At 44.3% G+C, this 21,199-nt stretch overlaps 2 protein-coding genes across 2 annotated transcripts; both read right to left on the bottom strand.

The window, feature by feature from the left end:
• Nucleotides 1-2,938: 2,938 nt before the first annotated feature.
• LOC140070211 (NADH dehydrogenase [ubiquinone] 1 beta subcomplex subunit 1-like) lies at nt 2,939-5,420 on the bottom strand. Its single transcript, XM_072116561.1, has 2 exons — nt 3,581-5,420; nt 2,939-3,204 (listed from the first exon to the last, which is right to left on the bottom strand). The coding sequence occupies exons 1-2, from the start codon at nt 3,745-3,747 to the stop codon at nt 3,171-3,173; spliced, it is 201 nt and encodes a 66-aa protein (XP_071972662.1). The 5' UTR covers nt 3,748-5,420; the 3' UTR covers nt 2,939-3,170.
• A 12,888-nt stretch (nt 5,421-18,308) lies between these two features.
• On the bottom strand, nt 18,309-19,372 carry LOC140068813 (NADH dehydrogenase [ubiquinone] 1 beta subcomplex subunit 1-like). The gene is made up of 2 exons (XM_072114197.1): nt 18,949-19,372; nt 18,309-18,574 (listed from the first exon to the last, which is right to left on the bottom strand). The coding sequence occupies exons 1-2, from the start codon at nt 19,113-19,115 to the stop codon at nt 18,541-18,543; spliced, it is 201 nt and encodes a 66-aa protein (XP_071970298.1). The 5' UTR covers nt 19,116-19,372; the 3' UTR covers nt 18,309-18,540.
• Between the last annotated feature and the right edge of the window lie 1,827 nt (nt 19,373-21,199).

Below are 21,199 nucleotides of genomic sequence, written 5' to 3'. Positions count from 1 at the left end.
CTTTGAATCTGTTCATCTATTAAGATGCTTACAAACGGAGCAAAAATGCCATGTGTGGCATCAACCTTGGCACACAGCAAAAGTCCATATCTAATACATGTGATTGGCTTTCCTAAGTAGATGGGTTATAAGGGCAGGTTTGAAGTTCATCATTAAATTACTTTTATGAACATTGTAGGATTAAGGATATAGAGTAGTATTCAAAGTCCTAACATCTGGGCACATGTTGGTTTGGGCGGTGGGGAGGGGGCCCTAGTTGTGTGAAAAGGCAATGGGACACTTAATCCACCACTGCTCACCGTGTATGGAGAGGGTACCGCTTGTCAACCCTCTTCATACATATTTAAAGGGAACCTACCACCACGATTCTACCTATAAAGGTAGAACGGGTGGTAGGTGGATGTAAGGGACGCGAGGATAGCTCTTTTTAGAGTTAATCCTCACGTCCCCGCTAACTTTTGGTAAACTTTATTGAACTAATATGTAAATGTAGTTGTGCGGCTACTCCACGCCCCAGTAGCGACGTTACTCCTCCTACCCTGTTGGACAAGCCGGCTACGGATCAGGGCGCGCAGCTACGAGGAGCTGTGCGCCGCACACAACAGGGTAGGAGGAGTAGCCGCGCTGTGTAGCCTCGTGCCCGGCTACACAACAGGGTAGGTGGAGTAGCCGCGCTGTGTAGCCTCGTGCCCGGCTACTGTACGCCCCAGTAGCCGCATAACTAAATTTCCATATTAGTTCAATAAAGTTTACCAAAAGTTAGCGGGGATGTGAGGATTAGCTCTAAAAAGAGCTATCCTCACGACCCTTACATCCACCTACCACCTGTTCTACCTTTTATAGGTAGAATCGTGGTGGTAGGTTCCCTTTAATGGAATTATGATATACGTGAAGGTAATAACGCATTAAGAGGATAAAACTGGGCCTTCACAATTAAGCTGCATTCACACAACAATTGTGGGGATGTATGTACATCCTTATGGCACAACAAATAAATCGGGGTGTTGGTTGTCGGCAGTACTGCACCTGAACTATAAAACCGTGAGGCTCACATAATCGCCATAGAACCCCCAATACCGCCACCTCCTAATGCAATACATATGTGTTCTATTCTCTTGTATGACTGGACACTATAATAATCTTTAGAAAGTGACAGATTCTGGGGAGCATATTCAAATAAAACAAGACATTACTGAGTACAAACCGTCATATGAAACAATAGGAACCTGACATTTTCTGGAAAACAGACATGAGAAGTACCTAGAATTGGTTAATAAAGAGAGTTACAGGTTGCATGCGGTTAGCGAGTGTGATAGGCCTGCCTCAATAAATGGGTTTTAAGAGCACGTTTGAAGCTTTGGGGGTTCGGTATTCCATGGAATTGGTGCAGCTCGGGAGAAGTCCTCCATCTTGCCGATTGTAGTTTTTTTTTTAGAGCTGGAAACCCTGGTTGTTATGGGCCAAAAAAAGGTACTAAATGAGGACCGAGAGGCAAAATACTTTGAGGAATGATTCCCAGGGACACCTAGAGCAGAATTATGTATTTTAGTTTTTTTTTTTTGCTCAGAATGACGGTTACACTTTAAATTTCCTCCCTTCTGAAGATGGGGATTTTCTATAAGTGCTTAAATTTGGTAACATGGCTCTTAGAAAAAGAATTGCATATGTCTATTTTCAGATTTTGAATCTCGTGTATTTATCGAAATAACCCCTTTTTCAACACATTTGGACTTTTGGCGTTGGGAGTGCCAGCCGTCACCAAAATTGAAAAAGCTCTAGGTTAAATCAATGTAATTTTTCCTGGGGAATCTGAAACTGTGATAAAAATGGGGGTTCCCATTTAAAGGACATCTACCACCAGGATGAAAAACTGTATAGAAATGAGTCTGTGGGGCTCCACGCTCCATTAATACCTATGGAACCTGGAGCCCCTCAGGTTCATTTGCATACAATCCTTCATCCTAGTAGTAGATACCCTTTAAAGGAAACCTACCATTTCAAATGGTAGGTTTAAGCTGTAAACACCGAGCACCAGCTCAGGGTGAGCTGGTGCCGGTGCTTAGTTTCGTTAGTGTTAAAACCGCGGTATCGCGGTTTTAACACTTTTTAAACTTTAAAGCATAAACTGCTTCAGCGCTGCGTGCGCACGATCGTGCGCGCGCCTACATAGGAAATGCCGCAGGCGTTGCGCGCAGCGCCGAAGCGGCTTCTGCTATAAAGTTTAAAAAGTGTTAAAACCGCGATACCGCGGTTTTAACACTAACGAAACTAAGCACCGGCACCAGCTCACCGTTTACAGCTTAAACCTACCATTTGAAATGGTAGGTTTCCTTTAAGGTTTCTAAGTTGCCCCCGCCTAAGGGATGGGCAGATGAGGTGCTTGGTTTCATTGGATAGATTTTTGAAAAATATGACACATTTTTTAATTTTTTCAATCCAATGTGTATTTTGCTATGTATTCCACCATTCCACACTTTCTCTTACACCCTCTTTATTTGTTAATATGGAGGCACAGTTACTATATTGGCTACTGTGGTACTACTATAACAATATTTCCTACTGTAAGATCACCGTTTCTATGTTGGCTATTGTGGGAGCAAGCTTTGTTTGAGTTGAAAGAAAAGATTTTACAAAAGTCGATGTACATAATTTATTAACTTACATTTATACAAAATTGGAAAAAATACCAATTTATGAGAGAACTTAGTGACTTCAAAGAAAACAAAGTCATGTTACATGTTAAAAACATGTTAACTCCAAACATCCCAGTGTGCAACACCACCGTATCAGGGTATGACACTATGAGCCAAGACTGGAGCTCCAAGTATTATCAAATCTTGAGGCCCAGGTAGAGCGAAGGTCAGTACTAAGAAAAGCTCTTATTAGGGTAAGAGTGGATTCTAGACCACCCAGAAAAAAAACAAACAAACAAAAAACATTGAATGATAAACATTTTTTCTTTATTTGAGCCCAGGTTGCCCCCCTCATGTGGCATCAAAACAGCACATTGCAGGAGACCTAGACAAGAACCAGGTGAACATTGTCTATCTTCACCAAGTAATATTGAGGATATACTTTTACTCCAAATACCATTTATTATATTGTGTGCTTTAAACTTTGAAGAACATGACTTTTGATCATTACAACATTGCTGTAGCAGCCTCCTAGTTTTACTTCCATGCCTCTTCATTGTGTTTCAGTTCCCTGCAGAGAGAAGAAAAAAAAAAGGAATAAGAAAACAAAAAAACAGTAAATCAAGAATAGGGTCTGTAGTATGTTACAATGTAGGTGTGCAAGTAAAGTGTGTCTGCTCTGTTCACCTCCGAGAGGGTTGTCTAAACTGCATACAACTGTAATAAAATCTATGAATCATTACAAGAGTGTTTTTAATTGAATATGATATATATATATTACTGTAGTGTTGCAATATGAAATGTCAAGCCTCAGAAATTTGATGAAGTTTTCATTACACAAAGACTATATTTTATGTGTATGATATTATTTTTCTGTGGTACAACACTTCCAGCATACCAGTACTATGCACATTGCCAGACCCCAAAGAAAACAAGGATGGCCTTACCTCTGGAAAAGTTTACTTTTATTCTTGAAAAGACTCATCCTGGAATCATTCCATCTATCAAGATAGTATCCAACAACAGCTCCTAGGGGCACCAGTGCATACGTCCACCTTTCTCGGATATGTGTAATAATATTCACCATGGTGGCATGGAAGAAAGGTAAATACATTAATCAACTGTGAAACTGTCCACCATTGTGTGGAAAAGTAATAAAAGAATAAAGTTGCATAACTCTACCATATGCTCATATTGGGGGAGATTTATCATACGCTGGTTTAGGCCTATTGATAGATGCAGTGGGTGGCCAAAACGACACAAGCTGCTAGCTGGTGTCATTTTGTGAAAATACCACTAGGAAAAAACGTGGAATTTAAAAAAGAATTTGTGTCGCTAGAATAGCACTCACATACACCGAAACGGAGGAGGTGAACTCCGGCGTACTTCAGAGCAGCAGCGACACCTGGTGGACATCGGGCGCATGACCTTAGTGAATCCTGGCAGAGCCCAAATCAGCGTCGGAGAACGCGCCGCTGGATTGTGAATGGACCGTGTAAGTAAATGTGCCCTATTGTGTTTACAAAATGCATGTGTTACGCCGGTGACACACGTGCTGTTTTAGGTGCATTTTTTTCTTTTCATGTTTGCATCCTTGCTTTTCATATTGGTTTTTGAAAACGCATGTGTTTGAGATCTGCGTTTTGGAACTCATGTGATTACATGCTCAAACAGCATGGAGAACACAATCACTGTGTTTTTACAAATTCCAAGATACACAACTGCATGCAAATCAAGCACATGCATTTTCAATATCGCAACATAAATGCCACATGCATCACCGGCCTTAACACAGTGTTAACACACGTGTTTCACAAACATATGTGTTAACGCTATTTTAACCCCTTAAGGACGCAGGATTTTTTTGCTCATTTCTCGTTCTCTACCTTCAAAAATCCACAACTTTTTAATTTTTCCGTGTACAGAGCTGTGTGAGGGCTTATTTTGTGCGGAACAAACTTTACTTGCCTGTGATGTTATTTATTAACAAAAAAAATGCAGAAAAATTGAAAAAAAAATATGCATGTGCGTCATGTTCTTGTGGGCTCAGTTTTTACGACTTTCACTCTGCGCTCCAAATAACACCTCTACTGTATTCTTTGGTTTGGTACGATCGCGGTGATACCAAATTTATACAGGTTTTATTGCGTTTTAATACATTTTCAAAAATTAAACGAATGTTTAATTTTGGTTTACGGAGCTGGGGGAGGTGTCATTTTTTGAGAAATGAGCCGACGTTTTCATTGCTACCATTTTGAGGACTGTGCAACATTTTGATCACTTTTCATTACATTTTTTTATGTCATGTTAAAAGGTGTAAAAGTCGCATTTCAGACATTTGGCGACATTTCCCGTTTCGGAGGTCACCGCCGGTCATAACCGTTATATATTTTGATAGATTGGGCATTTTGGGACGCGGCGATACCTAATGTGTCTGTGATTTTTTTTACTGTTTATTATATTTTAGATCAGTTCTAGGGAAAAGGGCGTGATTTGAATTTTGAATATTTTATTAATTTTCTACATTTTTTTTTTTTCTTTTTGTTTTTCACTATTTTTTAGACCCTCTAGGGCAGTGGTCCCCAACCTTTTTTTGCCCAGGGACCGGCTGTAAACATATATTTTCTCCAGGGACCAGTAGGTGGGGGGATACAGTCTGGTTTCTGTTTCATAGCCAAAAATGTAAGTTTGCATGCCCCACATAACTCCCTGTGTGCCTAGCTTATATTGTCCAATTTCCTGAAGAAGCCCCCCCCCCACCTTCTACTATCCCAGCTGAACTAAAAACAAAAAAAATACTCACCTTCCCTGTTCCCCTGCAGCAGTCTTCTCTTCGCTCACCGTCAATAGAACAGTGCATTTACATGGAAATTAAGTAATGGGAGAGAAGACTGCTGCAGGGGAACGGGGAAGGTGAGTATATTTTCTTTTGTTTGTTTTTACAGAGGTCCAGCGCGGCCTGGAACCAGGTGTTCCATGGCCCGGTCTTGGGCCATGGACCGGTGGTTGGGGAACACTGCTCTAGGGTACATTAACCCTAGATGGTTCGATTGTTCCTACCATATACTGCAATGCTACTGTATTGCAGTATATGGTGTTTTTGCATATCATTCATTACAATGAGCCACGGCTCATTGTAAGGGCGCGTTCATACGTTGTGTTTTGACCCGCGTTTTCATTGCGTTTGAAACGCATATACAACAGCTGAGGAAAGGTGATCAATGGATGCAGTAAAAAAAAAAACGCATGCAGATTTTAACGGACTGCTTAAAAACGGCCCAAAAACGGCCTTTTTAAGTTAAATTTTTAGTTGGTTTTAGTTAAATCGTTAAAAAAGGCATCCGTTTTTTGAAAACGCATCTGTTTTTGTCTGGTTTTCCGAATTTGGTTTGGTTTTCCGAACAAAAACGGCTGCGTTTTCAAAAAAACACATGCATTTAAAAAAAACCCAATGCGTGTTTTAACGATCTGAAAACGCACTACCTAAAAACAATCTAAAAACGCCACGTGTGACTTGACCCTTAGGCCGCGGTCACGCGTACCGCTAGGCGTCCGTCAAAACGCGACGCTAGCGCACAGGGGGAGGTCCTCGGCCCGAACGCACATGCGTTTCCAGGGAAACGCCTGCGATCGGGAACGAGCCGCCGGTGTTTCGCGTTAAATTAAAGCAAAACACCGGCGGCTCGTTCCCGAGGGTAGGCGTTTCCATGGAAACGCCGATGCGATCGGGCCGAGGCCCGCTCCGATGGGCGCGACTTTGTCTTCGTTTGCGAGCGCAGACAAAGCGCTACGTGTGGCGCCAGCCTTATGCGGTTTTTCAAATGTTCAAATGCATTGCTTGATGTTTATTAATTGCATTCAGCTGTGTCTCTTGGACTTTGTAAAAGACCAGTGATCTTTTTTTCTATGCTTTGTGCATGTAATCGCATGCGTTTCAAAACGGAGACCACAAACACATGCGTTTTCAACTGCTTTGACGACCGAAATAAAAACGCCTCTCCAAAAAACACAGACAAAAATGCCAAATTAAGACACTTTAACCAAAAACCCATTAAAAAAGCCAACATGCAAATAAGATGCATTTTTTCAAGTATGCAAGTATTGCCAGAGCACCATCAAGAGATCATGTTCACACTGACCAGTCCAAGTGGTCTGACCATATTATAATAGACTTGGAGCAGATTAGGCTCCTTTATTTAAAACAATTCTGTTATTAAAGACTGAACTCAGTGATGATCTGCAGTCTTTTTCTTTATACATGGATACATACAGTACAGTTTATACATTCTGTCATTAAAAAAAAAAACTATCCTTGTTGTCTATAAGAACCAATCACAGACCAGTTTTCATTTCCAAAAGAAATTAAAGCGGTTCTGTGATTGGTTGCCATGTCAACATAAAAACTCCCACGATGCCCGGCCGCCTTCATGGCCGGAAGTGTGCACATGTTCCCGCCGTCTCACAGCACTGGAGAGTTTGGCGGGACGTTTACACGTGGTGTTCGCCGTGTGCTTCATGTTTCCCGCCAATGAGATCCACTCGGCCGGGATAACCGAGCAGAAGCTGCTGTCCGGCGGGTTAGTGAGCGAGAACGTGGCTTCATCCACTATCATGTACGCGGGCCACGGCTGCGTTATTGGGGTGAGTGCGCACCATGCGGGGTTCTTAATGCATTTCGTGCAGCTGTGCCGTCGGTAAGTGTTTATCCCTACATATCTGAACTTCTCGGTACTCACCCCCCCCCCCCACACACACATGATGTTGCTCCCCCCCCCCCCATTGGTACATTGGCACCAATACCCCCCATTGGTACATTGGCACCAATACCCCCCATTGGTACATTGGCACCAATACCCCCCCCCATTGGTACATTAGCACCAATACCCCCCCCCATTGGTACATTAGCACCAATACCCCCCCCATTGGTACATTAGCACCAATACCCCCCCATTGGTACATTAGCACCAATACCCCCCCATTGGTACATTAGCACCAATACCCCCCCATTGGTACATTAGCACCAATACCCCCCCATTGGTACATTAGCACCAATACCCCCCCATTGGTACATTAGCACCAATACCCCCCCATTGGTACATTAGCACCAATACCCCCCCATTGGTACATTAGCACCAATCCCCCCCCCCATTGGTACATTAGCACCAATACCCCCCCCATTGGTACATTAGCACCAATACCCCCCCCCATTGGTACATTAGCACCAATACCCCCCCCCATTGGTACATTAGCACCAATACCCCCCCCATTGGTACATTAGCACCAATACCCCCCCCATTGGTACATTAGCACCAATACCCCCCCCATTGGTACATTAGCACCAATACCCCCCCCATTGGTACATTAGCACCAATACCCCCCCATTGGTACATTAGCACCAATACCCCCCCATTGGTACATTAGCACCAATACCCCCCCCATTGGTACATTAGCACCAATACCCCCCCCATTGGTACATTAGCACCAATACCCCCCCATTGGTACATTAGCACCAATACCCCCCCCATTGGTACATTAGCACCAATACCCCCCCCATTGGTACATTAGCACCAATACCCCCCCATTGGTACATTAGCACCAATACCCCCCCATTGGTACATTAGCACCAATACCCCCCCATTGGTACATTAGCACCAATACCCCCCCATTGGTACATTAGCACCAATACCCCCCCATTGGTACATTAGCACCAATACCCCCCCATTGGTACATTAGCACCAATACCCCCCCATTGGTACATTAGCACCAATACCCCCCCATTGGTACATTAGCACCAATACCCCCCCATTGGTACATTAGCACCAATACCCCCCCATTGGTACATTAGCACCAATACCCCCCCATTGGTACATTAGCACCAATACCCCCCCATTGGTACATTAGCACCAATACCCCCCCATTGGTACATTAGCACCAATACCCCCCCATTGGTACATTAGCACCAATACCCCCCCATTGGTACATTAGCACCAATACCCCCCCATTGGTACATTAGCACCAATACCCCCCCATTGGTACATTAGCACCAATACCCCCCCATTGGTACATTAGCACCAATACCCCCCCATTGGTACATTAGCACCAATACCCCCCCATTGGTACATTAGCACCAATACCCCCCCATTGGTACATTAGCACCAATACCCCCCCATTGGTACATTAGCACCAATACCCCCCCATTGGTACATTAGCACCAATACCCCCCCATTGGTACATTAGCACCAATACCCCCCCATTGGTACATTAGCACCAATACCCCCCCATTGGTACATTAGCACCAATACCCCCCCATTGGTACATTAGCACCAATACCCCCCCATTGGTACATTAGCACCAATACCCCCCCATTGGTACATTAGCACCAATACCCCCCCATTGGTACATTAGCACCAATACCCCCCCATTGGTACATTAGCACCAATACCCCCCCATTGGTACATTAGCACCAATACCCCCCCATTGGTACATTAGCACCAATACCCCCCCATTGGTACATTAGCACCAATACCCCCCCATTGGTACATTAGCACCAATACCCCCCCATTGGTACATTAGCACCAATACCCCCCCATTGGTACATTAGCACCAATACCCCCCCATTGGTACATTAGCACCAATACCCCCCCATTGGTACATTAGCACCAATACCCCCCCATTGGTACATTAGCACCAATACCCCCCCATTGGTACATTAGCACCAATACCCCCCCATTGGTACATTAGCACCAATACCCCCCCATTGGTACATTAGCACCAATACCCCCCCATTGGTACATTAGCACCAATACCCCCCCATTGGTACATTAGCACCAATACCCCCCCATTGGTACATTAGCACCAATACCCCCCCATTGGTACATTAGCACCAATACCCCCCCATTGGTACATTAGCACCAATACCCCCCCATTGGTACATTAGCACCAATACCCCCCCATTGGTACATTAGCACCAATACCCCCCCATTGGTACATTAGCACCAATACCCCCCCATTGGTACATTAGCACCAATACCCCCCCATTGGTACATTAGCACCAATACCCCCCCATTGGTACATTAGCACCAATACCCCCCCATTGGTACATTAGCACCAATACCCCCCCATTGGTACATTAGCACCAATACCCCCCCATTGGTACATTAGCACCAATACCCCCCCATTGGTACATTAGCACCAATACCCCCCCATTGGTACATTAGCACCAATACCCCCCCATTGGTACATTAGCACCAATACCCCCCCATTGGTACATTAGCACCAATACCCCCCCATTGGTACATTAGCACCAATACCCCCCCATTGGTACATTAGCACCAATACCCCCCCATTGGTACATTAGCACCAATACCCCCCCATTGGTACATTAGCACCAATACCCCCCCATTGGTACATTAGCACCAATACCCCCCCATTGGTACATTAGCACCAATACCCCCCCATTGGTACATTAGCACCAATACCCCCCCATTGGTACATTAGCACCAATACCCCCCCATTGGTACATTAGCACCAATACCCCCCCATTGGTACATTAGCACCAATACCCCCCCATTGGTACATTAGCACCAATACCCCCCCATTGGTACATTAGCACCAATACCCCCCCATTGGTACATTAGCACCAATACCCCCCCATTGGTACATTAGCACCAATACCCCCCCATTGGTACATTAGCACCAATACCCCCCCATTGGTACATTAGCACCAATACCCCCCCATTGGTACATTAGCACCAATACCCCCCCATTGGTACATTAGCACCAATACCCCCCCATTGGTACATTAGCACCAATACCCCCCCATTGGTACATTAGCACCAATACCCCCCCATTGGTACATTAGCACCAATACCCCCCCATTGGTACATTAGCACCAATACCCCCCCATTGGTACATTAGCACCAATACCCCCCCATTGGTACATTAGCACCAATACCCCCCCATTGGTACATTAGCACCAATACCCCCCCATTGGTACATTAGCACCAATACCCCCCCATTGGTACATTAGCACCAATACCCCCCCATTGGTACATTAGCACCAATACCCCCCCATTGGTACATTAGCACCAATACCCCCCCATTGGTACATTAGCACCAATACCCCCCCATTGGTACATTAGCACCAATACCCCCCCATTGGTACATTAGCACCAATACCCCCCCATTGGTACATTAGCACCAATACCCCCCCATTGGTACATTAGCACCAATACCCCCCCATTGGTACATTAGCACCAATACCCCCCCATTGGTACATTAGCACCAATACCCCCCCATTGGTACATTAGCACCAATACCCCCCCATTGGTACATTAGCACCAATACCCCCCCATTGGTACATTAGCACCAATACCCCCCCATTGGTACATTAGCACCAATACCCCCCCATTGGTACATTAGCACCAATACCCCCCCATTGGTACATTAGCACCAATACCCCCCCATTGGTACATTAGCACCAATACCCCCCCATTGGTACATTAGCACCAATACCCCCCCATTGGTACATTAGCACCAATACCCCCCCATTGGTACATTAGCACCAATACCCCCCCATTGGTACATTAGCACCAATACCCCCCCATTGGTACATTAGCACCAATACCCCCCCATTGGTACATTAGCACCAATACCCCCCCATTGGTACATTAGCACCAATACCCCCCCATTGGTACATTAGCACCAATACCCCCCCATTGGTACATTAGCACCAATACCCCCCCATTGGTACATTAGCACCAATACCCCCCCATTGGTACATTAGCACCAATACCCCCCCATTGGTACATTAGCACCAATACCCCCCCATTGGTACATTAGCACCAATACCCCCCCATTGGTACATTAGCACCAATACCCCCCCATTGGTACATTAGCACCAATACCCCCCCATTGGTACATTAGCACCAATACCCCCCCATTGGTACATTAGCACCAATACCCCCCCATTGGTACATTAGCACCAATACCCCCCCATTGGTACATTAGCACCAATACCCCCCCATTGGTACATTAGCACCAATACCCCCCCATTGGTACATTAGCACCAATACCCCCCCATTGGTACATTAGCACCAATACCCCCCCATTGGTACATTAGCACCAATACCCCCCCATTGGTACATTAGCACCAATACCCCCCCATTGGTACATTAGCACCAATACCCCCCCATTGGTACATTAGCACCAATACCCCCCCATTGGTACATTAGCACCAATACCCCCCCATTGGTACATTAGCACCAATACCCCCCCATTGGTACATTAGCACCAATACCCCCCCATTGGTACATTAGCACCAATACCCCCCCATTGGTACATTAGCACCAATACCCCCCCATTGGTACATTAGCACCAATACCCCCCCATTGGTACATTAGCACCAATACCCCCCCATTGGTACATTAGCACCAATACCCCCCCATTGGTACATTAGCACCAATACCCCCCCATTGGTACATTAGCACCAATACCCCCCCATTGGTACATTAGCACCAATACCCCCCCATTGGTACATTAGCACCAATACCCCCCCATTGGTACATTAGCACCAATACCCCCCCATTGGTACATTAGCACCAATACCCCCCCATTGGTACATTAGCACCAATACCCCCCCATTGGTACATTAGCACCAATACCCCCCCATTGGTACATTAGCACCAATACCCCCCCATTGGTACATTAGCACCAATACCCCCCCATTGGTACATTAGCACCAATACCCCCCCATTGGTACATTAGCACCAATACCCCCCCATTGGTACATTAGCACCAATACCCCCCCATTGGTACATTAGCACCAATACCCCCCCATTGGTACATTAGCACCAATACCCCCCCATTGGTACATTAGCACCAATACCCCCCCATTGGTACATTAGCACCAATACCCCCCCATTGGTACATTAGCACCAATACCCCCCCATTGGTACATTAGCACCAATACCCCCCCATTGGTACATTAGCACCAATACCCCCCCATTGGTACATTAGCACCAATACCCCCCCATTGGTACATTAGCACCAATACCCCCCCATTGGTACATTAGCACCAATACCCCCCCATTGGTACATTAGCACCAATACCCCCCCATTGGTACATTAGCACCAATACCCCCCCATTGGTACATTAGCACCAATACCCCCCCATTGGTACATTAGCACCAATACCCCCCCATTGGTACATTAGCACCAATACCCCCCCATTGGTACATTAGCACCAATACCCCCCATTGGTACATTAGCACCAATACCCCCCCATTGGTACATTAGCACCAATACCCCCCCATTGGTACATTAGCACCAATACCCCCCCATTGGTACATTAGCACCAATACCCCCCCATTGGTACATTAGCACCAATACCCCCCCATTGGTACATTAGCACCAATACCCCCCCATTGGTACATTAGCACCAATACCCCCCCATTGGTACATTAGCACCAATACCCCCCATTGGTACATTAGCACCAATACCCCCCCATTGGTACATTAGCACCAATACCCCCCCATTGGTACATTAGCACCAATACCCCCCCATTGGTACATTAGCACCAATACCCCCCCATTGGTACATTAGCACCAATACCCCCCCATTGGTACATTAGCACCAATACCCCCCCCATTGGTACATTAGCACCAATACCCCCCCATTGGTACATTAGCACCAATACCCCCCCATTGGTACATTAGCACCAATACCCCCCCCATTGGTACATTAGCACCAATACCCCCCCCATTGGTACATTAGCACCAATACCCCCCCATTGGTACATTAGCACCAATACCCCCCCCATTGGTACATTAGCACCAATACCCCCCCATTGGTACATTAGCACCAATACCCCCCCCATTGGTACATTAGCACCAATACCCCCCCCATTGGTACATTAGCACCAATACCCCCCCCATTGGTACATTAGCACCAATACCCCCCCCATTGGTACATTAGCACCAATACCCCCCCCCATTGGTACATTAGCACCAATACCCCCCCCATTGGTACATTAGCACCAATACCCCCCCCATTGGTACATTAGCACCAATACCCCCCCCATTGGTACATTAGCACCAATACCCCCCCCCATTGGTACATTAGCACCAATACCCCCCCCCCATTGGTACATTAGCACCAATACCCCCCCCCATTGGTACATTAGCACCAATACCCCCCCCATTGGTACATTAGCACCAATACCCCCCCCCATTGGTACATTAGCACCAATACCCCCCCCCATTGGTACATTAGCACCAATACCCCCCCCCATTGGTACATTAGCACCAATACCCCCCCATTGGTACATTAGCACCAATACCCCCCCATTGGTACATTACAGACTACTGGAGTGGTCCTCAGGAATTGGGTCACCAGCCTGGTAGCAGATGCAGGCTGGGATGGAGCTGTGTTCAGTTGTGGAAGGTGCAGCTTTTATCCTGGGTTTAGCTGAGTGTTAGTGCTGATGGTGCGCAGACAGTTTCTCTCCTCTGACATGATGTGCTCTATAGTGAGAGCTGAGGCCTGTGGTAAGAGCATGTGCGCTAAGATCTCTGGAACTGACTGACCTCTCTGGTCAGAGGTGGCTGGAAAAGAGGACTTGCCCCTCCCTTTTCAGGGGTTTTGTTATCCTGGTCAGGAGGTGGCTAACTCTCCAATGACACTCCAGTGTACATGGTGCAATACAATTGGTAGACAGAATCGCATCCATTTAACCCTTGCCTGTTCAGGCAGAATCTACAGCTGCTGATTACCTGAGACTTACTGCATTCCCTCTTTATGAGTTGATCAGACTCACTAGATGGGTTCTAACAGGTTGAGGGCCTTATTCGCTACTCCTCTGCCCATATATTGGCAGGGGTGTTGCATATCCCCTTTGTCATCAGGTACGTACAAGTTATACCTGTAACTACTCATTCCGGGAACTGGAGCCCTGTATCGGCTGTATGCAGACTAACGCCAACATCAAGCTTGTGAAGTACTGCTACGTGCCCAACAAAGGAGAGTGCCAGCAGTTCTACTGCCAACCCGTGTGGTGCCTGACCTGTAGGGGCAAGTGGTTCAAGCGCCCGGAACAGCATCATCCAGAGACCTGCTTGTCCAGCAAATTTCTACGCCCCTCCTGTCCCGCCAGATTGTTTATAGTGGATGTTTGCATTATACAGTGAACTCTCCTTTATGCTGTTTATGTGATTTTATATCTTATAAAGTTTCTTTTTTTAAGATGCTCAGTGTTCTAATAGGTCCATGGACGTTGGGAAGATCTGACCAGCGGGGCCTGCCTCAACTTACATATGGCTGAACAGGAGGAGTGTAATGGCCCTTGTATGGGGTTATCTACTTTGTGGGGGATTGAAATGAGGTATTGAAAAATAAGGATCACTGCAATGGAGTTTTAAAATGGCCAAAAACCTTATGGAGCCCTCATATTGGGAGAAAACATTTCTCTAAAGCAATCACTTGTACATCATTGCATTTAGCTTTCTGGAGATCTGTCCAGGATGTAACTACAAGTCATGCTGGGACTTGTAGTTCCATGTAGCAGAGCAGGAATTGTTTTACTATGTAAAATAATCAATTACTGACTCTATTAACAAAATGTGTAATAAAATCTGTTATATTAAAGTGTCTTCCTTATTGAGTCTCCTCTTTTCTTTATAGAAGTGCCCTAAACTCGGAAAGGGGTTAAGCATGCGTTTTAAAAACCATACCATGCATTTGGCAGCTTTGAATCTGTTCATCTATTAAGATGCTTACAAACAGAGCAAAAATGCCATGTGTGGCATCAACCTTGGCACACAGCAAAAGTCCATATCTAATACATGTGATTGGCTTTCCTAAGTAGACGGGTTATAAGGGCAGGTTTGAAGTTCATCATTAAATTACTTTTATGAACATTGTAGGATTAAGGATATAGAGTAGTATTCAAAGTCCTAACATCTGGGCACATGTTGGTTTGGGCGGTGGGGAGGGGGCCCTAGTTGTGTGAAAAGGCAATGGGACACTTAATCCACCACTGCTCACCGTGTATGGAGAGGGTACCGCTTGTCAACCCTCTTCATACATATTTAAAGGGAACCTACCACCACGATTCTACCTATAAAGGTAGAACGGGTGGTAGGTGGATGTAAGGGACGCGAGGATAGCTCTTTTTAGAGTTAATCCTCACGTCCCCGCTAACTTTTGGTAAACTTTATTGAAGTAATATGTAAATTTAGTTTTGCGGCTACTGGGGCGTGGAGTAGCTGGGCAGGAGGCTACACAGTGCGGCTACTCCACGCCCCAGTAGCGACGTTACTCCTCCTACCCTGCGCATGCGCAGAACGCCATCATGACGGATGAGGGCGCGCAGCTACGAGGAGCTGTGCGCCGCACACAACAGGGTAGGAGGAGTAATGTCGCTACTGGGGCGTGTAGTAGCCGCGCTGTGTAGCCTCGTGCCCGGCTACTGTACGCCCCAGTAGCCGCATAACTAAATTTCCATATTAGTTCAATAAAGTTTACCAAAAGTTAGCGGGGACGTGAGGATTAGCTCTAAAAAGAGCTATCCTCACGACCCTTACATCCACCTACCACCTGTTCTACCTTTTATAGGTAGAATCGTGGTGGTAGGTTCCCTTTAATGGAATTATGATATACGTGAAGGTAATAACGCATTAAGAGGATAAAACTGGGCCTTCACAATTAAGCTGCATTCACACAACAATTGTGGGGATGTATGTACATCCTTATGGCACAACAAATAAATCGGGGTGTTGGTTGTCGGCAGTACTGCACCTGAACTATAAAACCGTGAGGCTCACATAATCGCCATAGAACCCCCAATACCGCCACCTCCTAATGCAATACATATGTGTTCTATTCTCTTGTATGACTGGACACTATAAGAATCTTTAGAAAGTGACAGATTCTGGGGAGCATATTCAAATAAAACAAGACATTACTGAGTACAAACCGTCATATGAAACAATAGGAACCTGACATTTTCTGGAAAACAGACATGAGAAGTACCTAGAATTGGTTAATAAAGAGAGTTACAGGTTGCATGCGGTTAGCGAGTGTGATAGGCCTGCCTCAATAAATGGGTTTTAAGAGCACGTTTGAAGCTTTGGGGGTTCGGTATTCCATGGAATTGGTGCAGCTCGGGAGTAGTCCTCCATCTTGCCGATTGTAGTTTTTTTTTGAGAGCTGGAAACCCTGGTTGTTATGGGCCAAAAAAAGGTACTAAATGAGGACCGAGAGGCAAAATACTTTGAGGAATGATTCCCAGGGACACCTAGAGCAGAATTATGTATTTTAGTTTTTTTTTTTGCTCAGAATGACGGTTACACTTTAAATTTCCTCCCTTCTGAAGATGGGGATTTTCTATAAGTGCTTAAATTTGGTAACATGGCTCTTAGAAAAAGAATTGCATATGTCTATTTTCAGATTTTGAATCTCGTGTATTTATCGAAATAACCCCTTTTTCAACACATTTGGACTTTTGGCGTTGGGAGTGCCAGCCGTCACCAAAATTGAAAAAGCTCTAGGTTAAATCAATGTAATTTTTCCTGGGGAATCTGAAACTGTGATAAAAATGGGGGTTCCCATTTAAAGGACATCTACCACCAGGATGAAAAACTGTATAGAAGTGAGTCTGTGGGGCTCCACGCTCCATTAATACCAATGGAGCCCCTCAGGTTCATTTGCATACAATCCTTCATCCTAGTAGTAGATACCCTTTAAAGGAAACCTACCGTTTCAAATGGTAGGTTTAAGCTGTAAACACCGAGCACCAGCTCAGGGTGAGCTGGTGCCGGTGCTTAGTTTCGTTAGTGTTAAAACCGCGGTATCGCGGTTTTAACACTTTTTAAACTTTATAGCATAAACTGCTTCGGCGCTGCGTGCGCACGATCGTGCGCGCGCCTACATAGGAAATGCCGCAAGCCGAAGCGGCTTCTGCTATAAAGTTTAAAAAGCTTAACGAAACTAAGCACCGGCACCAGCTCACCCTGAGCTGGTGCTCGGTGTTTACAGCTTAAACCTACCATTTGAAATGGTAGGTTTCCTTTAAGGTTTTTAAGTTGCCCCCGCCTAAGGGATGGGCAGATGAGGTGCTTGGTTTCATTGGATAGATTTTTGAAAAATATATGACACATTTTTTAATTTTTTCAATCCAATGTGTATTTTGCTATGTATTCCACCATTCCACACTTTTTCTTACACCCTCTTTATTTGTTAATATGGAGGCACAGTTACTATATTGGCTACTGTGGTACTACTATAACAATATTTCCTACTGTAAGATCACCGTTTCTATGTTGGCTATTGTGGGAGCAAGCTTTGTTTGAGTTGAAAGAAAAGATTTTACAAAAGTCGATGTACATAATTTATTAACTTACATTTATACAAAATTGGAAAAAATACCAATTTATGAGAGATCTTAGTGACTTCAAAGAAAACAAAGTCATGTTACATGTTAAAAACATGTTAACTCCAAACATCCCAGTGTGCAACACCACCGTATCGGGGTATGACACTATGAGCCAAGATTGGAGCTCCAAGTATTATCAAATCTTGAGGCCCAGGTAGAGCGAAGGTCAGTACTAAGAAAAGCTCTTATTAGGGTAAGAGTGGATTCTAGACCACCCAGAAAAAAAACAAACAAACAAAAAACATTGAATGATAAACATTTTTTCTTTATTTGAGCCCAGGTTGCCCCCCTCATGTGGCATCAAAACAGCACATTGCAGGAGACCTAGACAAGAACCAGGTGAACATTGTCTATCTTCACCAAGTAATATTGAGGATATACTTTTACTCCAAATACCATTTATTATATTGTGTGCTTTAAACTTTGAAGAACATGACTTTTGATCATTACAATATTGCTGTAGCAGCCTCCTAGTTTTACTTCCATGCCTCTTCATTGTGTTTCAGTTCCCTGCAGAGAGAAGAAAAAAAAAAGGAATAAGAAAACAAAAAAACAGTAAATCAAGAATAGGGTCTGTAGTATGTTACAATGTAGGTGTGCAAGTAAAGTGTGTCTGCTCTGTTCACCTCCGAGAGGGTTGTCTAAACTGCATACAACTGTAACAAAATCTATGAATCATTACAAGAGTGTTTTTAATTGAATATGATATATATATTACTGTAGTGTTGCAATATGAAATGTCAAGCCTCAGAAATTTGATGAAGTTTTCATTACACAAAGACTATATTTTATGTGTATGATATTATTTTTCTGTGGTACAACACTTCCAGCATACCAGTACTATGCACATTGCCAGACCCCAAAGAAAACAAGGATGGCCTTACCTCTGGAAAAGTTTACTTTTATTCTTGAAAAGACTCATCCTGGAATCATTCCATCTATCAAGATAGTATCCAACAACAGCTCCTAGGGGCACCAGTGCATACGTCCACCCTTCTCGGATATGTGTAATAATATTCACCATGGTGGCTGGGAAGAAAGGTAAATACATTAATCAACTGTGAAACTGTCCACCATTGTGTGGAAAAGTAATAAAAGAATAAAGTTGCATAACTCTACCATATGCTCATATTGGGGGAGATTTATCATACGCTGGTTTAGGCCTATTGATAGATGCAGTGGGTGGCCAAAACGACACAAGCTGCTAGCTGGTGTCATTTTGTGAAAATACCACTAGGAAAAAACGTGGAATTTAAAAAAGAATTTGTGTCGCTAGAATAGCACTCACATACACCGAAACGGAGGAGGTGAACTCCGGCGTACTTCAGAGCAGCAGCGACACCTGGTGGACATCGGGCGCATGACCTTAGTGAATCCTGGCAGAGCCCGAATCAGCGTCGGAGAACGCGCCGCTGGATTGTGAATGAACCGTGTAAGTAAATGTGCCCTATTGTGTTTACAAAATGCATGTGTTACGCCGGTGACACACGTGCTGTTTTAGGTGCATTTTTTTCTTTTCATGTTTGCATCCTTGCTTTTCATATTGGTTTTTGAAAACGCATGTGTTTGTGATCTGCGTTTTGGAACTCATGTGATTACATGCTCAAACAGCATGGAGAACACAATCACTGTGTTTTTACAAATTCCAAGATACACAACTGCATGCAAATAACCTACATCAAGCACATGCGTTTTCAATATCGCAACATAAATGCCACATGCATCACCGGCCTTAACACAGTGTTAACACACGTGTTTCACAAACATATGTGTTAACGCTATTTTAACCCCTTAAAGGGGTATTCTCATCTGGGCACTTACATTCAGTTTCATTAATCGGCCAAATATAAACATTTCTTCAATTGGATGTTATTAAAAGAAATGTTCCTGTGTGAAGATAATTTCTCATAAATGTAACCATGTTGTCCCTTAGAAACGAGATAGCTTCCTCGGATACGGCCACGTCTGATAGATTGAGTGCACAAAGAAAAAAAAGCTTATTGTATATGAAATGTCTGGGGAGTTGCTGCAGGTCCTACAGCCGTCCTGTGGTAATGATTGCTGAATCCTGGTGGTCTGGCAGGGCTCTATAGCGCAAGTCTGGCCACCGCTGCCAGAGTGTGACGTGGTCGTATCCGAGGAAGCTATCTCGTTTCTAAGGGACAGAATAACTACATTTATGAGAAATTATCTTCACACAGGAACATTTTTTTTTAATAACATCCAATTGAAGAAATGTTTACATATGGCAAATGAATTTAATTAAATGTAAATGCCCAGATGGGAATACCCCTTTAAGGACGCAGGATTTTTTTGCTCATTTCTCGTTCTCTACCTTCAAAAATCCACAACTTTTTAATTTTTCCGTGTACAGAGCTGTGTGAGGGCTTATTTTGTGCGGAACAAACTTTACTTTCCTGTGATGTTATTTATTAACAAAAAAAAAAATGCAGAAAAATTGAAAAAAAATATGCATGTGCGTCATGTTCTTGTGGGCTCAGTTTTTACGACTTTCACTCTGCGCTCCAAATAACACCTCTACTGTATTCTTTGGTTCGGTACGATCGCGGTGATACCAAATTTATACAGGTTTTATTGCGTTTTAATACATTTTCAAAAATTAAACGAATGTTTAATTTTGGTTTACGGAGCTGGGGGAGGTGTCATTTTTTGAGAAATGAGCCGACGTTTTCATTGCTACCATTTTGAGGACTGTGCAACATTTTGATCACTTTTCATTAAATTTTTTTATGTCATGTTAAAAGGTGTAAAAGTCGCATTTCAGACATTTGGCGACATTTCCCGTTTCGGAGGTCACCGCCGGTCATAACCGTTATATATTTTGATAGATTGGGCATTTTGGGACGCGGCGATACCTAATGTGTCTGTGATTTTTTTTACTGTTTATTATATTTTAGATCAGTTCTAGGGAAAAGGGCGTGATTTGAATTTTGAATATTTTATTAATTTTCTACATTTTTTTTTTTTCTTGTTGTTTTTCACAATTTTTTAGACCCTCTAGGGTACATTAACCCTAGATGGTTCGATTGTTCCTACCATATACTGCAATGCTACTGTATTGCAGTATATGGTGTTTTTGCATATCATTCATTACAGTGAGCCACCGCTCATTGT

The sequence above is a fragment of the Engystomops pustulosus genome, chromosome 7, assembly GCF_040894005.1.
Source record: "Engystomops pustulosus chromosome 7, aEngPut4.maternal, whole genome shotgun sequence".
NCBI classification, from domain to species: Eukaryota; Metazoa; Chordata; class Amphibia; order Anura; family Leptodactylidae; genus Engystomops; species Engystomops pustulosus.
Note: the sequence above shows the minus strand (reverse complement) of the source record. Positions and strands in the feature narration are given on the sequence as shown.